The 23,452-nt window shown below is 33.4% G+C and overlaps 1 protein-coding gene across 9 annotated transcripts in view; it reads left to right on the top strand.

Moving 5' to 3' along the window:
- The window catches only part of NEK1 (NIMA related kinase 1), a 129,215-nt gene extending 113,791 nt beyond the window's left edge, over positions 1-15,424 (top strand). For all 9 annotated transcript variants that reach the window (XM_074338302.1, XM_074338303.1, XM_074338305.1 and 6 more), the window contains 6 exons: positions 58-305; positions 4,083-4,234; positions 7,359-7,567; positions 8,582-8,712; positions 8,890-9,022; positions 14,195-15,424. In XM_074338302.1, the coding sequence (XP_074194403.1) occupies positions 58-305; positions 4,083-4,234; positions 7,359-7,567; positions 8,582-8,712; positions 8,890-9,022; positions 14,195-14,208 (887 nt within the window). In that variant the 3' untranslated portion in view covers positions 14,209-15,424. The remainder of the gene's footprint in view (positions 1-57; positions 306-4,082; positions 4,235-7,358; positions 7,568-8,581; positions 8,713-8,889; positions 9,023-14,194) is intronic.
- Positions 15,425-23,452: the final 8,028 nt, after the last annotated feature.

Below are 23,452 nucleotides of genomic sequence, written 5' to 3'. Positions count from 1 at the left end.
AGAACTTTCTTTAAGTACTGTGTAAACTTACCACATAATCTTTGCTTTATACCACAGAACCTGGAATAGATGATTCTCAGCACTCTAAATGTGATGTAGATAAATCTGTGCAACCAGAACCATTTTTCCATAAAGTGGTTCATTCTGAACACTTGAATGTAGTCTCCCAAATTCAGTCAATTGTGTGTTCACCAGAGGAATCCTTTCCCCTTCGATCTCGCTCTGATTCACCACCAAGAAATAAAAACAAGAATTCCTTGCTGATTGGACTTTCAACTGGTCTATTTGATGCAAACAACCCAAAGGCAAGTATGCTCCTCAAATGGAAAATGTTACTTTAAAAAATATTTAGCTGTCATTCTCAGTTTCTAAGATACATCTTTAGCTTATCACAGTCTCTCTTCAAATATACTAATTCACATATAAGAATCTTACAGTAGTATAATTTGATTTCTACTCTCTTGCTTATCCTTTGTGATGTTGTCACATACTTTACTTCTGCATGTTATAAACGCCACAAAACATTTTTATTGTTTTTGCTTTAAACATTCATTTATCTTTTACAGAAAGTGAAAATTGAGAAAGGCTTTTGTATTTACATACCAGGGGTGCCAAAAAAATGTACACATTTTTAAGAGATGTTATCTATGTATTACCCTGTTTCCCCGAAAATAAGACCTAGCCGGACAATCAGCTCTAATGTGTCTTTTGGAGCAAAAATTAATATACGACCCAGTATTATGTTATATTACGTATTATATTATACATTATATTATATTATATTGTATTGTATTATATTTTATATTATATAAGACCCAGTCTTATATTATAGTAATATAAGACTGGGTCTTATGTTAATTTTTGCTCCCAAAGACACATTAGAGCTGATTGTCTAGCTAGGTCTTATTTTCAGGGAAACACAGTACTTTTCAAAGTTGAATTAAATTACAGTAGCAATGTGTAGTGTGATGTTCACTCAAAAGATGATGTTAATCAAATGAATGCTAATGTCATTCATTGTGTTACCATTTTAATAAAGTTTTTTTCTTTCTTAAAATGTGTATACATTGTTTTGGCACCCTCTGTAGTTACCTTTTCTGACATTCTTCATTCCTTTGTGCAGATTTCAAGTTTCTGTCTAATATTATTTTTCTTCCACTTTAAGAACTTCCTTTATCACTTCATGTCCAGCCCTGTTGGTAATACATTTTTTTCAGCTTTCATTTATTTAAAAATATTTTTATTTCATTTTCATTTGGAAGGGATATTTCCATTAGATCTAGAAATATATTGTATTCTGGTTTGCGTTGTTTCTGACAAGAAACACTATAAATACAGTAGCCACTTTTACAAGGTATTTGTAATAGAGTCACTTGATAAAATTGAAAATATAACGAAGATCACTGAATGTGAATTTGTAATAGTTCAAAATAAAATAATCTAAAGATGCGATCTTTCATGATCTGACTAAGAGCAGAATGTAGGTTGCTAAATGAAACTGTTCGTCCCTTATTTTGGACCCTCCTCGCTTTAGGGGATAAATAAATAATGGGTGGAGAGAGACCACATGAGTTCCAGTGAGACTTTTCTCATCTGAGGAGTGGAGTGGAAACTGACCTTTATGAAAACTTGAGAATTTTTTTTCTTGTTATATCAAATGCAAGGTGGGGGGAAAATATTAATATGTAATTCAAATAGCACATGTGCCTAAAATGTCTTCTTTTTATTTACTAAAATATCAATTCTTAGATAATGTCTCTAATTTTTACCTTTGGTAAATGCTCACAATTTTTTAAATTAATGTTTTAAATCCAGTTTTTTTTAACCCAGGTTATGGGTTGAACTTAGCAAGTATTTATTTGTAGAAGCTCTTTTGAGGGTACAGTGTTATAGTTTAATTGCAGTAAGCAGAGTCTAAACAAATGTGCTCATCATAAACTATTTCATAATATAACCAGATTATTACTAATTCATAGTATTATATGAAAAATACTAGAGATGAAAAAGTGAGGTGACAGTTTTTTCAAGTAGTATTTCATGTGAAGTTCTGTAGTGCAACTAGTACTTAATTCATTCACTATCTTACATGGCTCTCGTATTTTTTGGAAAAAAAATAGAACTTAACCAACAACGAAAAATCTAAAGGAAGAATATATTTTTTTAAAATGTTTTAAGGTTTCCTAAAACATTGCTCTCCTGTTTGATTTATGATTGCACCAAATGCTGACTGTAAAATCATACTACAAAGAATCTAGGGGAAAAAAATTAGTTTGACTATAAATAAAGATTTCAGGCAACATATTATGGATGAACAACTATTTTGAGGAATATTCCTTTCTATGAATGTTTAAACTATAGAATATTATTTAAACAACATGAAAAAATTAGAAATAGAATTATAGAACTGAAAGTATTCTTATGTAAATTTTTCTGACTGAAGATGAATATCCTATTTAAAACTTTAACAGTCTATCAATGGAAACTGAACATAAAGAGTTTTTAATATAGAACAGATAGCTGTTGGATTGCTAGGTGTGTAAACCCATTCTGAGAGGAATGTTGTCAACCTATATACCACTTGTTCTATGTTGTACTATAAAAGTTATTTTTTCTAGTGAAAGGAATAAATTAGAAGTGAGATGATTTTCCAGGGCTAAAATTTATTTCAACCTAAAAACTATTGCATCCTTTTGTATAGTTCCCTTGTATTTAGGTATGTTATGCATATATACTATTTATTTGTATTGATTAGTGTGTATCTGGAGAAACTGTTACTGGGTACATATTTTGCATACTGCTGATTTATGATATACATGTTTCAAGCCATTAAAATAATAGATAAGTCAAGCATAAATTCTGCTGACAGTGGGAGATATAGCAAAAGAAATAGTTTCAGTACCATTATTAAGTGCTTTAACAACCAGTGTATCTTCACCATCTTGTAGTTCATTACCATTTTTGTCCTCTTGAGTGCTATAATATGTAAATTATGTTCAAATAATGGAAATCTATCTTTTTTTATTCTCGAAAACAAGTTGTACCAATAAAATTGGCCAACTATATAAATGTTCATTAATATGCTAAACATTGTGTTTTCTTCACAGTCTCCCATCTGGTGTAGGGTTCTTATCAGGGTTTTAGGAGTCATGTTTCAAACCTCACAGATTCCATCAGGGTTAACCCGACCTCAAGACTTCTGTAATAGATATTTGTTTCATAGCCCTGTCTATCCATCACATTCTAATGGTTGAATGTGACAAGCTATTCCTATTATCCCTGGTCATATCCAACACAAATTCAAGTTTTTAACACCTCAACTGTACATTGTTTTTTTTTTCTCAGTTCAGTTTGCTGAGTTCCTTCTCATCCTGCTGCTACAAGTGATTCCCAGTGTGAACATCAAATTGCCTGTCTTTTTAGCCTCCCATAGTGGTAAAAGCTCCACTCACGGTTTATTGCTCAGGAAAGCAAAATTAGGGTTTTGTTGTTGTTGTTGGGTCTCCCTCCCCACCCCACCCCACACTAATTTAAGGCCTCTGATTTAATCAGTGTTGGGTAGTCAGCAACTCCTAGTGCTAAAGTGACACAAAGGATCACCAATTGTGTGTGATGGTACCTAGCCAAGCTTCAGACTAACTCACTCCAGGCTTTGGGCAAAAATATATGGGGAGGGTTGGCCATAGGAAAGTTAGAGGGAGACTTAGCAGAGACACCATTAAAGAGGGACAATATGGACCATGAGTGAGAAGGAGCAAACTGGCAGTTTCCTGCTCTGCCTAGTTCCTGACAGATTTCCAATTCCATTCCATGTGCGTGCCCCAAATAAACCTCTCTCCCTCCTTTTAAAGGTGACTTCCTTTAATCTTGCACGTTAAACCCAAGCATAACTCACAAGTTTAGATTCTCGCTGAAATTCCAGAGAATTAGGTTGTACACACACACATATATATACACACACACACGTGTGTATGTTTGTGTGTGTATATATATATGATGAAATTATTAGCTCTAATTTTATTTTTGTTGTTGTTTTTATTTTCTAATTATCTTACTCCTGTAAGGAATCGTTGACTTTTTTGTAGATGTTGAGGACATGTTCACTTCCCGATCTCTCAAAGCTGTTCAGAACACTGATGGATGTTCCTACTGTAGCAGATGTACGTCAAGACAATCTTGAAATAGATGACATTGAAGATGAGCACATTAAAGAAGGACCTTCTGATTGTGAAGACATGTGAGTGTGATCGTGTCATAGATAGTGACATGAATTTCTGAATTTATATGCGTGTATGCTCTAGAGATGATAACTTACCTAGACATTTTTTGAAATGATCTGTAACTAACTTGTCACTACTCCTTTAACTTTTTACAACATATTTAAAGTACAGGCATGCAAATTTTAATCTGAATATCTGCTTCTAAATAATATAACTTAATCTAACTTGAGGACTATAAGAAAATAGTTTCTATTGGTATTCTCTGTCTTATTCACCACTTAGCATCCTACACAATGATTTGCATATGGTAGGTGCTTAATAAATGTTAAATAAATGTACATTAGCAGGATAATGACTATTTAATAGTGTAACACCACATGATCTAGGGATTGCAATGGGAATTCGTGAAGCAGTTACTATTCTGCAGTCCCCCAGGAATATGACTAGAAAGCTTCATTCACATCTGTCTCCTGCTGGGAATGACTTCAAAGCCATGGCAGTGGGGTGTTAGCAGGTGGAATAGTTGTTTATTTTTCCTGTGTGTATGTGTTTACATGTGAGTTCTACATGTAACTTAATTGCTTTCACAAAATTCCTGTCTTCCTGATTCATGAGGAATCTAAAATGTAGGAGGGTAATTTAACCAACACTTCTGAGAGCAGGGGGAAGTGATGGCCTTTTAGGTCATAATTCTGCTTCACCTTTCATACCAGCCTTCTCAGCTCCTCAGACAAAAGTTACAAACTTTTTGGGGAAATACAACCAGAGTTCCCTGGAATGAAGTGTTTTGAGAAGGTACAGTGTATTCAAGTCACCAGGAAACTACATGACAAAATATTAGAATTTGTATGATTTATTTTCTGATTTTTTTAAATTTAACTTTCTCCTTTTTGCCTCTGCCATTCAATAAAAAGAACTTGTTTGGTTTTATTAAAAGCATTATATCAGTCTAACAATTTTAACCCCCTATAGTACTAGAACCAGGGCTACTGCATCTGGTACATTTTATTTTTTGTTTCTGTTTTTCTTAAGTCTTGCCCTTTTTTAAATTTCTAACCAAACTTTTAAAGGTTGCCTTTTCTTCTCATCTTTAATAGAGTTCTGTAGAATTTTGCTGGTGCGCTCAAAATTTGGAGCAAAAGTTACCTTTTCATCCTTGTTTTCTTCTACTTGGCTGTGGTCATTAAGCACTTTAACTTTCTGTTTCTATTAATCCTGAAGAGAATCCAACATTTCAGTACCTTTATGGTTGACAAAGAGCGAGGTAACAGTTTTTTCCGCAAAGTTTTTATAAAGTTATCAGTTTTTATCTGGGTGTACTACAGCTCATTTGTGGCTTTCATTCTTTTAATTACTAGTTGCTGACAGAATTTTATTTTAAAATTTAAATTAGAAGCCTTTAATATTATTTTTAGAATTTGAAAACTACATTGTTTTTAAAGTAAGTTATTCCATGTCTAAATAGGGAAATTTCAGTTGAAGTTTTCTTTGTGGAAAAAAAAATTGATCCAAATTTTACTCAAGGTCATATATTAAGAAAGCATACTAAAAAGTGAATTTGGGACAGGTTTAAAAGTACCTGAGGCAAATTGTTGAGTGCTCATTTCATAAAAGATCTTCATGTTATGTTTTTCTTACAAAGGTAGACTTAGCAGCCCTGCTTAGTGTGTGTGTGTGTGTGTGTGTGTGTGTGTGTGAAGACCCCTGTGGAGGACACTAATTCCTCTAGGCTGGCCACTAAGAGATTTTATCAACAGGCTAATGTTCAGTCACTGTAGCGATGGTACATAGCAAATGTGCATGGTATGTTAGTCTTGTGATTAAATAGTAAGTTAAATGCTGCTACTAGGAGGATGACCCAAGAAATTAGACACTCTCTCTTTCTCATTCTAATTAGATGCTTTGCTTTTCTACAACTGCTACAAATTCAGAGTAAGAGACTGTACACATTAGTGTAAAATAAAGATATTTCTACATTTAAAGATTATTTTCTTTTTCCATTAATGGAAATTTTATTCAAGGTCTCACATAATATTGTTTATATTTTAATTGGTCAGTAAATGTTTGTCTATTTGTTTAGAGTGTAAACTTTAAGAAAGGCCTTAATCAGCCCTTGTGTTCAGTTTAGCAAATTTTTCCATTTCATGCCACTTTAGGAGAAAGAAGCAAACAATATGAAAGATAACATTGATGAGCACATTTCTTGGGTATTGTAGAAGTGGTTGGAAGACCTAGATTTCAATCCTGTATTTGTCATTTATTGAGTGTGTGGCTGTGAATAAGTCATTTACACACTTTGAGTCACAGTTTCCATGTCTCTAAAGGGAGTTTTATGTGAATGAAATTTAAATAAAACTGCGTAGCAAACTAAAGTACTATATAAATATATAATATTTTTGCATTAATTAGTTCACTGTAGCATCTATAATCCCCTGAAAATAGAATTAATATCCTGAGCAAGGTCTTGGAAACAAGATTCCCCACTGAAGATTATTATGGGTAGTATATTCTCATTACACAGTAAAGTCTCCTTATTATGTACTTTAGAAATATTTTCAAGAATAAGCATCTAGAGATAAGACTTCTGGGGACCATTTTATTTACTAGCTTATCCTATTAACCTGAACATATAATTCCCTAAGTATTTTAATTTCTAAGAGTTCAAATGCCCAGTAAGAGTTTATATGGAAAGTTTCTTGTATAGTTTACTATTCTTATACATCCACACCAAGATTTTGCTGAACTTTCAAAATAACATGAAAGAAAAATATTTGAACATTAAGTATTTGTTTTGGAAAGCAAGTGAAAAATCTCTTTAGTCTGGCCTCTTAAAATATTGAAACTTTCTTTCAAAATATAAGCAACTGTTAGTATTGATGGTTAGATGATTCTCTTTGGCAAATCAAAACCATTTTAAATAAGTCATCTTTTGGCTCATGTATTCCAGAATATGTGTTATGTGCTTTATTTGTCAATTGTATTAATCCTTATTTCCTTTGCTAAAAACTGTAGGTTTTTTTTTCACGTTTCTTTTTATCCACTGTTAGTAATTTTAAGTAGAAAGGCATCCATGCATTTGAGTTGAAGTAAAATTTCAGAATAAAGTTTGGTAATGTTTTGTTTAATTTTTTTAAATTTCAGTGTGTTTGAAGAAACTGACACAGATTTACAAGAGCTTCAGGCCTCAATGGAGCAGTTACTCAGTGAACCACCTGGGGAAGAATACAGTGACGAGGAAGAATCAGTCTTAAAAAACTCTGACATAGAGCAGACTGAAATTGGGACAGACCTGGCAGATGAGGATGACAATCCCAGCAGTGAAAGTGCCCTAAATGAAGAATGGCACTCGGGTACGTGATCATAATTGTGGGCCTTTTTCCTTTTTCAGTGGTTACAGATATTTCAAGTGTATTTTTCTGATATCTGATATGAACCATTTCCAACTTGAAATAAAACTGAAGCATGCTTTTGTGTCTGACTTTCATTTTCTTTTCTTTCCACACCAATGTGCATACATAGTTGTTCCATTTCTTACCCACTAAATTAAGGAAATGGTTTTTGAGTATTTTTATTTTTCTTGACAGGGTAATATCCATTTCTTGACTTATTTTTCTAGTAATAAAGATAATAACTTAGCACTTTATATTTTGCAGACAGTTTCCACATACAGTTGGGTAACCAGAAGAGTTAATACCAAAAGCAGATTTTAAAACTTTGACACTTTCTTTTTGTTTAGAAACCATTCTTTGCTCATCGCATTATCCCTAAGATGCAGAGAAAATTTGTTTATTTCAATAACTGTATTTATTTGGGGATAAGAGCTAATGTGAAAAGGAATGATTCTTTAGTAATTTTGTCTGTTACTAGATTTTTTCAGTTATCCTTGGCATGTACATGACATAAAACATATAGAGCATTTATAATACTTTTTAGGTGCTTTACTAAAGTTTCATGGTATGTATCTTAGGTTGCCTGCCTTCTGCATTCTTTTTCATGTTTTGGCCCATGTTTAATATCAACTTTTTAAAAATAGCAATTAGGGTTGGTTGCTTTGATGTAGAACATATGGGTGTGCTTTTTTCACTTTTTACTATATTAGATGACATCTCTAGGAAAGTTTTTAATATACCCTGATTTACTGTTTGTGCCGATAAAAGATTTCCAAAGTAACATTCTTGTTAAAACAGATTTATATATACATTGATTACCTATATAAGTAACAAATATTATAATAAAAACTTTATAAAGTACAAAGTAATCTATTTCAATGACATTATTCACTTATAGAATTTTAGTCTATTAGAGTAAGAATCATTCAGTCTTTTTAATCATAAAATACCTTCTTTTTAATTTATGTTTTCTAGATAACAGTGATGGTGAGATAACTAGTGAATGTGAATATGATAGTGTCTTTAATCATTTAGAGGAACTGAGACTTCACCTGGAACAGGAAATAGGTTTTGAAAAGTTTTTTGAGGTTTATGAGAAAATAAAGGTAAGTAAAATGTCAGTTAAAACATTTAATTTTGAAACATGCTCTGTTTGAATTGCTAGCAAAATGTGAGTGATTTTGTATTGGTCAATAGATTTATTATAAATAATAAATAATTATTTAAAAGATAAATCTTAGAGAAAGAATATTGAAATATTCACATTTGGAAATTGTGTTTAGGCTGTTCATGAAGATGAAGATGAAAACATTGAGACTTGTTCAACAATAGCTCAGAATATTTTGGGAAATGAACATCAGCATCTTTATGCCAAGATTCTTCATTTAGTCATGGCAGATGGAGTCTATCAAGAAGGTAAGGTTGCCTCCCTTTTTAATATTTTAAATGTGCAAAAAACAAAATGACAAATTTAAATTGATGAGCTTATAACACAAGCATTTTGGAAAAATCTATATTGGAACCATATCTAGTACTTTTAAGCAATTATAAAATTAATTGTGTTATATACTTTTATTGATTCTGGCATATACTTTTATTGACTTAAGTCCTTTAAGTCAGTATTTTTATTTAATTTATAAGTAATAGCTGAGTGATTTTTTTTTTTTAAAGCCTCCTTATTGGACAGTTCTAGAAATTAGACTATTTTGTTATCAAGGAGGTAGTATTAAACTTCTAGACCAGGGATGTCCAAACTTTTTTCATCGTTTTTCACCAAGGGCCATATGCGGTAAAATACACAGCCGGGCCACTCACTCAAGGTGAAGTACGTATTGCCTCACCTGGTTTATTTAAGTAAACTAAATATATTTTTGGAATTTGCTGTGGGCCAATTAAAAATGGATTGCGGGCCGCAGTTTTGACACCCCTGTTCTAGACACATGGTTCACCAATATGTAAAGTTTCTCCTAAATAATACCAAATGTAATCTCTCCCACGGTAAGTAGAGTTCACCTGTAGTGATTTGAATGTAGACCATTTTTATATTTGGAAAATATTTACTTATAGAATCACTCAAAATTTGTTAGGACTTTATTAGAAGTTATTAAAATGAAAAATGGTTTCTCCCCTTAAATGTAGTCAAGAGCACTAAACATGGAACCAAGAGATGGGTGTTATATAGTCCTGACTCTGCGGGAGGCTAGTAACGTGACGCTGAGTGATTTATTTCATCTTAATTTTCAGTTTCCTTTGCTATAAAATAAAGAGGTGATCTGCAATCTAATGTAGTATAATTGGTTTTCAAAGTATTTTTTGTGTGCTTCTTGTATGCCTACCCCTTCATTACTATGGAGATTAAAAGACAATCTTTGCTTACATGTTGCTTACAGTTTCCTTGGGAAATGAGACATAAATCTATGAAGGAAAGTATAAAACTATGTATAAAACTGCTCATCCTAAAATACTTTTCAGTGCAGTAGGAATTAGAGATGGGAAGGTTAGACTGTGAAAAATGGAAAGAAATCTAGAGGACATAACATGTAGAGAAAACAGAATGAACCAACAATTAATGTGTATTAGGATTAACTGGACTATTAGAAGCTTCTTGTTGAGAATTAATCTTTGTGATTAGACACTGTGAGTGTTTAAAATACACAGTGAAAATCAGTGAAGATTTTTGAACTGAGAGAACGGACAGAATGAAAGAGATGTTTTATAAAGTTCAATTGGCAGCAGTGTTCTGGATGGTTCGGAGAATACCAAGACTGGAAATGAGAAGATCTGTTGTATAAGTAGGTACATTTGGGCGTGAGATGATAAATACTTATGTTCAGTGTTCACAGGAACAGAGTGGTTAATATTCAGTTCAAGTGTTTCAGAGCAAGGCTTTTGATAAAAATATTTGATATTTTGACTCATGAAAAATCGTTTGCTAAAATCAAATTCAAGAAATTTTTTTTGGGGGGAGCAATGTAGACTTATCTACATTGACTGTTTTTTCCTCAAGTTTTATGATACATGTTTATGAAGCTCAGCCAAAAAAAAAATACATATATACATATATATACACACACACACACACACACACACACACACACACACACACACACACATCTTTAAATTGCTTTAATGGAAGTAAAGGTCTTGTAAAACTCTAATAGTGTTAAATCAAGACTAGAAAATCTTCAGGGACTGTAAGTACTATTATTTTAAAGCTTCAGAAACCAGTATGTTTTCATTACTATGGTGCTGATCTTTCTAGCAAAGCAGGAAAGCTAATTAAGTACATGAGTCACAGCATTCATGAGACAAAACATGTCAGTTATTCAGAGAACAGCTATTTTTGGTATTGCAAGAAAGGAAAACTTTTTCCCATGATTCTTAAGAAAGGATTGTGATACAGTGTTCCTCAAACTTGAATTCCTTTAAAGGGGACAATTTTTTTCAGAGTCCAAGAATCTAAGTCCATAGACCTCAATGAAAAACTCAAGTCTTACTCTTTGAAAATGTCTGTCAGTTGTGAATTATTACTATAAAACGTGTTTTTCCCCTAAATATGAAAAGATTATTTTTATTATCATCAAATTGAAAATAGGAAATTTAAACATTTTCTGGAACTTGTGGATTCCTAATTTTATTGCGATCTTGAACCCCATTTTATAAAACAGTACTATAATGTTCTGAAAAATATCCTCAGTAATTTTTACAATACTTAGATTTCATGGGGCTCTTTCTTATTATATGACGCGGTATAAGGTTCTGGCGTAAGGCCAGAAAATGATTCCATTTAAGTAAATATGTGGACAGTATCAAACAAGTTCAATTCTTATTCAGACTATTCATCCTTCAGGCAGTTCTCCTAAGTAGTAGTTCAGTACAGCTTTTCATAAATAATCAGCAACAATGTGCTTGGTGATTCAGCTTTGCCTGACAACTGTCTGGGGAACTTTTCTTTTGTATTGCCTCTTAAGTGGAGAACTATTAACAGTCAGGTGAACCACAAGGTAGAATTGACACCCTCTTTTGACAGCTGAGTGGCTTCAAAAGCATAAATGCCTGCACAGGCCATTTTCCCGTCAAAGCACCAAGAATCAGGTGAGGCTATCACACTCCTCAAAAAGCAATATCAAATTTTCTGTACCATAAAAATGAAAAGGGGATGAGGACCCTTAAGTGTATCATAAAGCCTGGCAGTAATTCCTTTAGCCTAGAAAAAATGTAAAGGAATTAAAGCCAAATGCCTACCCTGGAAACCTTTTTAAAAATCTTCCTAAAGCCCCTAACGCATTACAACTTATTAATACATCAACTCACTAAACTGGCTGTAAAATGTATATTGAATTGTCTGAATAAATTAACTTGCTGTTTTACAATGTAATCATAAGACGGTTGAATGTTAGACAATGATTGGATTTAGCATAGCTATTTTAGAGCCCTTCTAATTGGAAATACTTAGACCACCACCACCACCACCCCTGCCCCAGATCTAGCTGTCTGATAGACTGTTGTTGTCTTTTAAGTCACATCTAGGAGGTAATAATAAAACCATGTCATCTGCATATGGTACCTACATACTTTTATTTTCTGTGTTGGGAGAGGGGATGGGTAATGAAGGGAGGAGATGGGTAAATTATATCTAGGTCACCCAAAAGTGGTGTCAGAGTCATTAAGGTCCTAGTTCCAAAGATTGCTTAAAACACATTTTTGTTACATTTCACTGGAAATTATCTGAATCCTCAAAAGACAGCTTCGACTTTTCAAGTCCCCCATAACTATTACAGTGCAGGTTTGGTAATCATGTACAACTATAGCTATTGGTAAAAATCAATGCCAGTTAGCCCATAAGTAGGTACTATCCAGGGTCAGAAGTTAAATAGAGCTAATGAAACGTATAAACTATTTTATATCATTCTGAAGCTATTCCTCCACAAAAAAAGGAGTATAACTGTGGCCAATGGTAGAATGGCACAGGCCCCCATGTCCTCATGTAGAGCATTGATCTTAGCTGTCCAAGCTTATAGATTCTTAAAAAGGAAACACATACCCTCCATCCACATTAATTTTAGGTAGAGTATTGTACTGTTTATGTAATGAAATTCTATACAGCAGTTAAAAGAAATGAACTAAAATTTCATCTGTCAATATGGTTATATAAGCCCCACAGATATGACCAATTGAATAAGTAGTACATGGTACCATTCATATAATGTTTAAAAGCAATTTTATTTAGGTGTGCATTTATGTAATAAAAGAGGGGGAAAGAACATAGGAGAGAAGGATATACATCAGTTTCAGGATACTGATAATGCCCCTGGCGAACAAGAGAGGGCGATAAGACTGAAAAAGGATACTCTCTATCTGTAATATGTTTTTCCTTAACAAATAATCCAAACCAATATGGCCACAAGTTAACTTTTATTAATTCTAGGTGTTAGGCACATGTATGTTCGTTAGTTTGTTCTCTGTATTTCCCCATTTGAAACATTTTGTAATTGTACAAATTAATTAAATTACAGTGGAGTGATAAGAGTAACAGTGGAAGCAGTAAAATGCATGTTGCATAAAGTAATGATCCAGCCATATGGAAAAAATAAAGGTGTCAGGGGAATTTTTCCTAGGGTAGATAACATCAGAGATGGATTTTAAAAGATGAATTTACCCACAAATCAATATGTGTACTTATACACAGAGGGATACAAAATACTTTATTAGGGGAACTATAAACAAGTCACTGTTAGTAAAGCATAAATTATGAGGACATTTAGGGAATATAGGCAATGAAAGTAGGTAAGGCTAGAAATGGTTAAAAGGCCAGATAATGAAGGACTTTATAATCCATATAAGGGCACAGTTTCTATCCTAAGGCAGTGGGGAGCTAGTGAAAGGTTTTAAGCAGGGCCATGATTTGAGATGACTTGGATTTTAATGAATTTTGCTACAGTGCCAAGATTAAATTAAGCACTCTAATTCATTGAACAGTCTTTTTCTAGAATAAAGAAAAATTGGAAATAACCGTAATGCCTATGAATATAAATACTTAATTATGACATACCCATAAAATATGATGCAGCCATTGAAATTGACATGGAATATATCTATGATTTATTCTTTTACAACATTTTGTAAAATTTTCATCATGGAAAAATTGAAAGAACTTCCCAGTTATTACCCATATATACCCACCATCTACATTCTGCCATTAGCATTTTATAATCTTGCTTTATTACTTATTTATGTATCTTTCTGTCTGTTACGTGTTTGAAGGGGAAAAACTCATGTCTCAGAACTGCATTTTGTTGTAAATTTTAAAAAGATATTTATATATGCATAGGAAAAGATCTGGGAAGATTTGTATAAAATTATTAGCATTGATTGACTTTCCTTATGGGTGATTTTTGCTTCCCACCTTATTCTTCTTTATATTGTCTGACTATTTTATACTGAATATGTGCTAATATAATAAAAACTACATTTAAAACTATATTAAAGCTCTTTTACTTTAGCATGAAATAGAATGAGTTTTTTACAAGTAGATACATATAGTTTGATTTGCAATGGAATGAATTAAGTTTTTTCTTTTTTCTACAGATAATGATGAATAATCCTCAGAACATTCTTTAATACTCAACTGTATGCAAGTGTTTAAATTTGGTGCGTCACAATAACAAGCTTCAGTGGAATGTAGCAATTTTTTAATAAATAATACATCAGATTTAAGATGCCTATGCTGATTGCATGAAAAAGATGGACAAACATACCATTTTTCATTAAAGATTATAGTATTTTATGTATTTTATTTTGTTTGTTGAGTTCTATAGTTACCTCCTACAGAATATGTACTTTATTAAATCATCCAGCCAAAGCTTAACAGACATTGATCCAGAACTGAACTTAATGGTTTTGAAGAAGATTTACCATGCAGTAAAGTAACTTTTAGTTTCAGCAAATGTCTTTAGTTTGAAAGAATTACTTCTGTTGTGAAAGACATGCCTGTGGTTTTTCATTTCAGTATTTAAATATGACCTTTTTTTCTGTTTGTTTTCTTGGCCAGCAATTAGGTATTAACCTTCTCAAGGGCTCTATTTAAATCATTACATTTTGAAGATGGAATATTTAGCCTTAAAGTCTTTATTCTCAGTCCTTTTTCAACCAGTGCGTCTCTTGAACTAGCACTGTGGAAACCGGCTATAAAAACTGTGTTTGAAACTGTTGAAAAATTTGATTATGCAAGAATAGCAAAATTATATTTCCTGATATTCTAAAAGGGTGGTTAATGGCCAGAACCAGGAATATTACACCTAGCAATTAGTCTGTGAATTTCAATATTGCCTAGCATATAGCATAAAGTTGCCCTTTTTGTTTTTAACTTTCTCTCATTCATGTGCTTTAAGGGTATATGAGATTCAAAAGGAGAAAGGAATCATTTTTATTTTGACACTGTGACAGTTTTGGTAACTATTATTCCAAAGCAGGGGAATGACTGCCTCTTTTATTTCAATTATAAGAGGATTTTTTTAGATCATTTAGATGATAGTCACACAGCTTCAGTTGCAATATGCCAGGTATTACATGGTTTCATTAGAGATGTCTAAAGTCCAGATGCTTTTAGTAATAAAAGCAGAAGTTTTGATACTTGAGTGTAAAGCAGCCTGATTTGCATAATCTATAATTTGAACAATAAAATCTTATCTTGCAGCACTATCAGTACTATGATGAATTTATTATGTACATTATTTCTAACACCAAAACTAAGTACTTGATTTTTATACTTTTGTTTATTTTGTGATACTACTATTAAATTTTTATTATTTACCTGAAGTACACTGTTGGTTGCCATATATTCATTAGCACTGTTCTCAATAGAATGCTTTTACACAGAGCTGAGAACACTTTCGTTTCTTTTACCTGATTATTTCCTTTTTTTTTTTTTTTTGCTAGTGGAAGAATATTTGAATTTTGTACTTTAATTCTCTATAATCCTGGAAGATGAATGATTAGGAGTGGGGGTTCTTTTTAAATTATTCACTTATTACAACTATTAGAAAAGAAAGTAAAGATATAACACAGCAGAAAAAGTTATATAGCCATATTTTAAAAGACGTTAAGAATAAAGATGACAAATAGGATGGCGCCGTCTCCAGTAAATTGGTACTGAGTGGCTCTGGAGTGTTCTTATGGAAGGATGGTCTGTGCTAGTGGGAAAGAGGGCTGTTATTGTTCTGGAAGGTCTGTTGCAGGTTTTGGAGGTGAACTGTGGAAACATTTATAGATTCATGGAATGTTAGAGCTAGAATGGACTACAAGGTAATTTAGTATGCTCTCCATTTAACAGGTAAGGACACTGAATTTTACCATGAATGAAGTCACTTGTGTAATTGGCCAAATCAGACTAGTTCCAAGTCTTACACTGCACTATTAGTTACACATTCTTTTAAAATTTATCTCCTCTAGAGAGTGAAAAGAAAAAGAGTCAATAGGAAAAAGTACAGTTAGCATTAATACATTAAGAATTCAACAGAGATTTTTGCTTCTGGGAATAGCACACTATTCTAATTAACATCCCTGCTGAAAACAATTTTTAAATGCTAAACAAAATTGTTTTTATCCCCTTAAAGTAACACATACTCTACCCTTTATCACTTTATTGATGATGGATCTTTTAAGATTTTCTTGTGTGTGTGTGTGTGTGTGTGTGTGTGTATGTATGTGTGTGTAATATACACCTAAAAACACAGAAGAGGTGAGAAGCTGAGTTGCAAGGCCAAAGCTTTGGAGAAAGCCTCAACCTGGATATTGGTGGAATACTGGAAGTTGGGGAGACATTTTTGACCTGAGATTATGTCCAGTACCTCACACTTTGGTATAGTGGGCTCATGGAGTAAAGAGGTTAAAAGGCAAGGCCAAGTGTCCATCCAAGTTGGAGAATCCTATAGGAAACCCTACATTAAGGGAAGACTCCAAAAGGTTCTATCCTCACAATTAGGGAGAACTAGAACTAAACCCAACCTCCAGCTCAGGGACTGTAAGGAGAGAAAGAAAAGGACAAAAAAAATCCCTGAAAAATTGTGGACACACATCAACCTTCAAGTGGTTTATATCTTGAGCACTGAAATCTGGGTGTGCTGAGGAACTTGAGCCACAAACATGATTTGAGGTGCTTCATGAAACTGGCAGAAGCCATTCCAGTGCCTCTCTGAAGGAAAGCACATTTATTTTGTGTCTTGAAAAGTACCATAGATAAAATTTCAAGGACCATGATGGACAGAGTCAAAGATAAAATAGTACACGAGAAATCAAGACAGTGTAAGTGGGAAATAGCAGGAATAGGATCTGCACCGACTTTAGATTTAGAATTGGAGATTTATTATAAAAAAACAACTATACTTACTGTGTTTTAAAAATTATCAACAAACTTGAAAATATCTGTAGGGAAAGAAAAACTAGAAAGTGATGCAGATTTGAAGAACCAAATAGAATTAATTTATATGAAAAATACAACTAACAATTTAAACTCAATGAACATGCTTGGCAGCAAACTATACATAGCACAAAAGAGTTAAAAAAACTGGAAGAAATTATTCAAAATATAGCACACAGAAAAAGATGGAAAGTACAAAAGAGAAGGTGAGAAACAGAGATTCAGTTAATATGTCTAATGTATGTTTGCTTGGAGTCCTGCAGATAAAGAATGGAGTAAAGTTACTTGGAGAGATAAAGGATGAGAATTTTTACAAAGTTTTGGAAGACACCAATCCAAAGATTGAAGAAGCCCGTAAATTTCAAGGATAAAGTAAAAGAAATCATGCCTAGTAGCTTCAGCGTGAATCTGGAAAATCAAAGACAAAAAATTTTAAAAGAAGTTGAAGGTAAAAAGCTATACTGCTTTCAAAGAAATGTTAAAGACTAACAGTTAATTGGCTTTTCAACAGTAGTAATGGAACAGTGGAATGGTATCTTCAGTAGGCCAAAAGAAAATAATTGTCAATCCAGAATTATATACGAAGGAAAATGTGTTTCATGAATTAATAAAAATGAATTCCAATTTTCAGTACTGGCCACGCTGAAGTAAAAGAGAGGGCATTTAACTTTCCCATCTTTAACAAGTCAAACAATGGACAAAATACACGAACCAATGCTTTTCAGACAGTGGGCAACAGACAACAAAGGGCAGTGATCTGTGAAAGAAAGGAAACAAATGAGGTAAGCCCTGTGATTGCCCAAGTTTACTGCATGGAAAGTAACATGGAGACCCATACAAAATCCAGAATTTTGAGGAGTTAGAATTTAGAGAGGTAAAAGCAGCCATAATTTGCAGGGCAGAGTACCAGAAAGGAGAGAGCCACACAAAAGAGCTAGAAAAACCCCAAATATTTGGAAACAACACATTTCTAAATGCCTTATCACAACCAAAATTAGAAAATACTTTGAACTGAATGAAAATTAAAATGTGACATATCTATATTTGTGTGATGCACCTAAAGCAAAGCTTAGAATAAAATTTATAGTGTTAAACACTGATATTGTAAAAGAAGTAATTTAGTCACTTAAACTTCTACCTTACAAATCCAGAAGAGAAAAAAGAGTAAATTAAAAACCAAAGAAGCAGAGAGAAGGAAGTGATTTTTTTTGAAAAGCCACAGAAATCAATGAAATGTGAGCAAAATCAGAGAAGCCAAAAGCTAGTTCTTTAAGAACATCAATAAAATTGATAAATCTCTAGACTATCAGGAGCAAGAGAGGGTGCATTGCTACAGATTTGATGAGTCAGTTTATGGACAATAAGGGACTATTATGGACAATTTATGCCAATATATTTGACAACTTAGTAAAAATGTACACATTTCTTAAGAGACCAAAACTACCTGTAATAGATTGAACTGCCATAATAAAATACCATAGACTGGGTGGCTTAAATAACAGACATGTATTTTCTCACAGTTCTGGAGCTACAAGTTCACGATTAAGGTTCCAGCTGATTTGGTTTCTGGTGAGGGCTCCCTTCCTGTCTTGCAGAGGACCACCTCTTCTCTCTGTCCTCGCATGGCCTTTCCTTGGTGTTGGACAATGAGAGAGAGACAAGCTCTCTGGTGTCTCTTCTTATATGGACACTATTCATAGGGGATAGGGACCTTTTCTTATGACTTCATTTAACCTTAATTAGTTCCTTAAACCCCCATTTCCAAATACAGGCACACTGAACATTAGGGCTTCAACTTACCATTTGTGGGGGACACAGACATTCAGTCCAAACCATTAACAAAACTCATCCAAGAATACATAGAAAATCTGAATCTCTCTACATCTAATTATGAAATTTAATTTTAGTTTGAAACCTTTCCACATAGAAAACTTTGGGCCCAGATGGCTTCAATGATGAATTCTATCAAATATTTCTGGAAGAAATAGTACCAATTCTATACAAGCTGTTTCAAAGTATAGGTGTAGAGGGAACATTTTCCCACTTAGTCTGAAAGTACATTATCTTGTTCTCAAAAACAACACAACAACAAAAAGGAATTATAAGAAAAGAGAACTACAGACTCATAAACCTCATGAACACTGATAAATTTTTTTTAAATTTTATCAAGTCAAACCCAACAATATACAAAAAGAACATTGTGTCATAACCAGGTGGAATATATGCCAGAAATGCAAAACTGATTTAACATTAAAAACTCAATGTTTTTCATCACATTAATAGACTAAAAAAGAAAAGCCATGTGATCAACTCAATAGATACAGAAAAAAATTGACAAAATCAAGCATCTATTTCTTATAAAAGTTCTCAGCAAATGAAGATTAGAAGGGAAATGCCTCAGTCTGATAAAGATCATCTTTAAAAAAAAAACCTAATATATTTATACTGAAAAAAAAGTTTTTTCCCTAAATGGAAAAATGGCAAAGATTTCTGTTCTTATCACTTATGTTTGACTTTGTACTGGAGTTTCTAGCCATTGCACTGAGTGCATGCGTGTGTGTGTGTGTGTGTGTGTGTGTGTGTGTGTGTACAGGGAGATAAATAAATGCCTACAGATTAGAAACAAAGTAAAAACTGTCTTCACAAATAATGTGATTGTCTATGTAGAAAATCATTGGAAAGCTAAACAAATGCTACAAGGACTGAAAACAGTTAAAAGCAACATTGCAAGATACAAGGTTAATATTAAAATCAATTTTTATATACTAATAAGGAGCAATCAGAAATAGATTTTAACATACCATTTATAATAGCATCAAAAATTATGACTTAGGGATGAATTTGACAAAAGATGTGCAAGAGCTGTGCAATGCAAACCACAAAACATTGCTGAGAGAAATTAATGACCTAAGTGGGGCATTTATACCGTGTTCATGGATCAGAGGTTCAATAATGAGTAGAAGAAAACAGGAGAAATCTTGGTTACCTTAGGCTTGGCAAAAATTCTTTAAACAGACCTAAAAAATACAAACTGTAAAAGAAAAAAATTGACTTCATCAAATTTATAAAGTTTTAAAAGGACATTTTTAATAAAATGAAAAAGGCTAGCTACAAATTGGGAGATGTTTGCAAAACATATATCTGATAAAAATATATTATCTACAATACATAAAGAACACATATAACTCAACAATAAGGCAGACAACCCAGTTTGACAATGGGCACATGTTTGAATACATATTCAAAGAAGATAAATAGATGACACTCATGAAAAGATACTATCATTTGTTGGGCAAATGCAAATGAAAACCATAATGAGATACCACTGTACACTCTCTAAAATGAATAAAGATTGTTGAGAATGTGATGCAGCAGAACTCACACTGGTATGTAAAATGATATAATCACTTTGGAAAAACAAAATGAATATTCATATAAAACTTATTCATATTAGCCAATAACTGCAAACAACCTAAATGTCTGTCAATAGTTAAATGGATAAGTTATGGCACATCTGTAAAAGGGAATACTACTCAGCAATAAATGTGAACGAGCTGTTGATGTGCTGTGTGAAGGAATAGAAACAAAAGAAAACATACTGTATGATTCAGTTCACTGGAAACTAGAAAAGATTAGTCTGCACTGATAGGAAGCAAACCAATGGTTGCCTGGTACTAGGTAGGGCAGGTCATGAGTAACTAAAAAGGGACAACAAAGAACTTCTTTGGGTAGTGGAAATGTTCTATATTTTTATTGTGAATGTGGTTATTCAAGTGTTTACATTTGTCAAAATTTATTATACTGTATACTTAAATGGATTCATTTCTTTGTATGTAAATGTCAAATTGATTTTGAAAATATATTAGACATGCTAAGAAACATTAAAAGCCAACTCAGGCCTAGGAGAAAAGCCTACAGTAATCAACCCCAAGTCTTTCAGATAATGCGATTAGGAAAGAAACACTCTAAAACAGTTGTTGTAAATATAGTCAAGGGTTTAAAGGAAAAATACAATTGGGATTAATGAACATAGTATTTTTCCAGAGACCAATTTCCAACTCATTTTGTAACTCCATATTACCCTGGTTTTGATAGCAAAACCAAATACAGTTGGGGTTGGAGTAAAGGAGAGGAGGGAAGGAAAGGAAGAAAAGAGACAGAAGGGGAGGAAAAGCTTGGGGAAGAAGGGAGAGAGAAAGGAAAATAAAATAAAACTACAGACCAGTGTCTCTCATGAACTTAGGTGCAAAAATCCTTAACAAAGATTCAGCTAATCCAATTCAACAATGTATAAAAATTATACACCATGACCAAATAGGATTTATTTGCAAAACAAATATTCAAAGCGAACTGGCTCAATATTCAAAAATTGAACAATATAATCTATGCCAACAGGCCAAGAAAACTATTAATTCATGATAAAAAAATGAACTCTTAGAAAATTAGAAATAGATACTACTTCATCTTGATAAACAGTATCTACAAAAACCCAGTAACATAGGTAGAGTTTCCATTCCTGTCCAATCAACTATGATGAGGAAATGCTGTATCGTATAGACTATAACATGGCCATGATTGGCAATGGGTGGGGGAAGTTTCAGTCCTGGGGGGCAGGGAAGAGATAAAGCAAGCTCAAGAAGACATATTGAGTATAGGCAGGTTTTCAAGGAAAGCACCAAGTTCAATTTTTGGCTTCCTGAATTTGAGGGAAGCCAGGTAAAATTGTTCTCTTGGTAGTTAGATAAATCAGACTCTGCCTTAAATGTGAGCCACAGTCTTGGATTTGGCGGAAGGGTTACAAAGGCATTCATTCACATGTGAGTGTATGACCACATGTACTGACTAGGGAAACATTCCAGAAATTACTAAGACCAACAACTTGCTCTAATCAGTGTTAATTGCGTTCACGCCACCAGCTTGCCTTTGGTTTGTGTTAGCACGTTGTGCTATTTGTGCATCCTTTTACTTTATTTGTATCTCTATATGTAAAGGTCAACTAGGAAGGTCAACTAGAGATGAATTCTTATAATTTATGTATATCTGAAAATATTTTTACTTTGCCTGTTTTGTTTTTAGTCTTTTTTTAAAAATTATGGTATGAACCCTTAACATGAGATCTACCCTCTTAACTAATTTTCAGTGAGACTGTAATTGTTACAATAGGCACTATGTTATATAGCAGACCTCTGGAACTTAATTCACCGTGCGTAACTGAAGCTTTATACTTGCTAAACAACAACTTCCCGTTTCCTCCTTCTTCGCCCATGGAAACCACCAGTTTGTTCACTGCTCCTATGAGTTTAACTATTTTAGATATATCAGTGCAATCATACAGTATCTTTTTCTTTCTGTGACTGCCTTATTTCACATAGCATAAGGTCTTCTGTCATCCCTCTTGTTGCATATGGCAGGATTTCCTTCTTTTTTTTTTTTTTAAAGATTTTATTGGGGAACAGTGTGTACTTCTAGGACATTTTCCCAAGTCAAGTTGTTGTCCTTTCAATCTTAGTTGTGGAGGGTGCTGTTCAGCTTCAAGTTGTTGTCCTTTCAGTCTTAGTTGTGGAGGGCACAGCTCAGCTCCAGGTCCAGTTGCCATTGCTAGTTGCAGGGGATGCAGCCCACCATCCCTTGCATGAGTCAAACTGGCAATCTTGTAGTTGAGAGGACGTGCTCCAACCAACTGAGCCATCTGGGAGCTCAGCGACAGCTCAGCTCAAGGTGCCGTGTTCAATTTTAGTTGCAGGGGGCGCTGCCCACCATCCCTTGCGGGACTCGAGGAGTTGAACTGGCAGCCTTGTGGTTGAGAGCCCACTGGCCCATGTGGGAATCGAACCGGCAGCCTTCAGAGTTAGGAGCATGGAGCTCTAACCTCCTGAGCCACCGGGCCTGCCTTCCTTCTTTTTTAATGCCTTTATTTTTAAAAAGTATTCATTATAGAATTCTAGTTGGTAGTTTTTTCTTCTTGTAAGATAAGATGCTGTTTGGCTGTCTCTGGGTTGCCATTGTTTCTGACAAGAAGTCTGCCAACAGACTGCCTGTAATGTGTCTTTTCCTCTGGTTGCTTTTAACAATTTTAAGAATATCACTGATTTTTTATTTTTTAAATTGTCATTTGCCTTTTTTCTTCATGTTTCTTATATTTGGAGTTTGTTGAGCTTCTTGAATCTGAAGGTTCACAGTTTTCATCAATTTTTTAAAAGTTTATGGCCATTATTTTTTATTGTAAGAAATATATATAACATAAAAGTTACTGCTTTAACCATTTTGTTTGTTTTTTAAAATTCTTTTTTTAAACTTTCGTTCATTTAAGTGTGTTTTTCCAGGACCCATCAGCTCCAAATTAAGTAGTTGTTTCAGTCTAGCTGTGGAGAGTATAGCTCACACTGGCCCATGTGGGGATCAAACTGGCAACCTTGGTGTTACCAATT

Source organism: Rhinolophus sinicus, linkage group LG07 (genome assembly GCF_036562045.2).
Source record: "Rhinolophus sinicus isolate RSC01 linkage group LG07, ASM3656204v1, whole genome shotgun sequence".
Taxonomy (NCBI): domain Eukaryota; kingdom Metazoa; phylum Chordata; class Mammalia; order Chiroptera; family Rhinolophidae; genus Rhinolophus; species Rhinolophus sinicus.
Note: the sequence above shows the minus strand (reverse complement) of the source record. Positions and strands in the feature narration are given on the sequence as shown.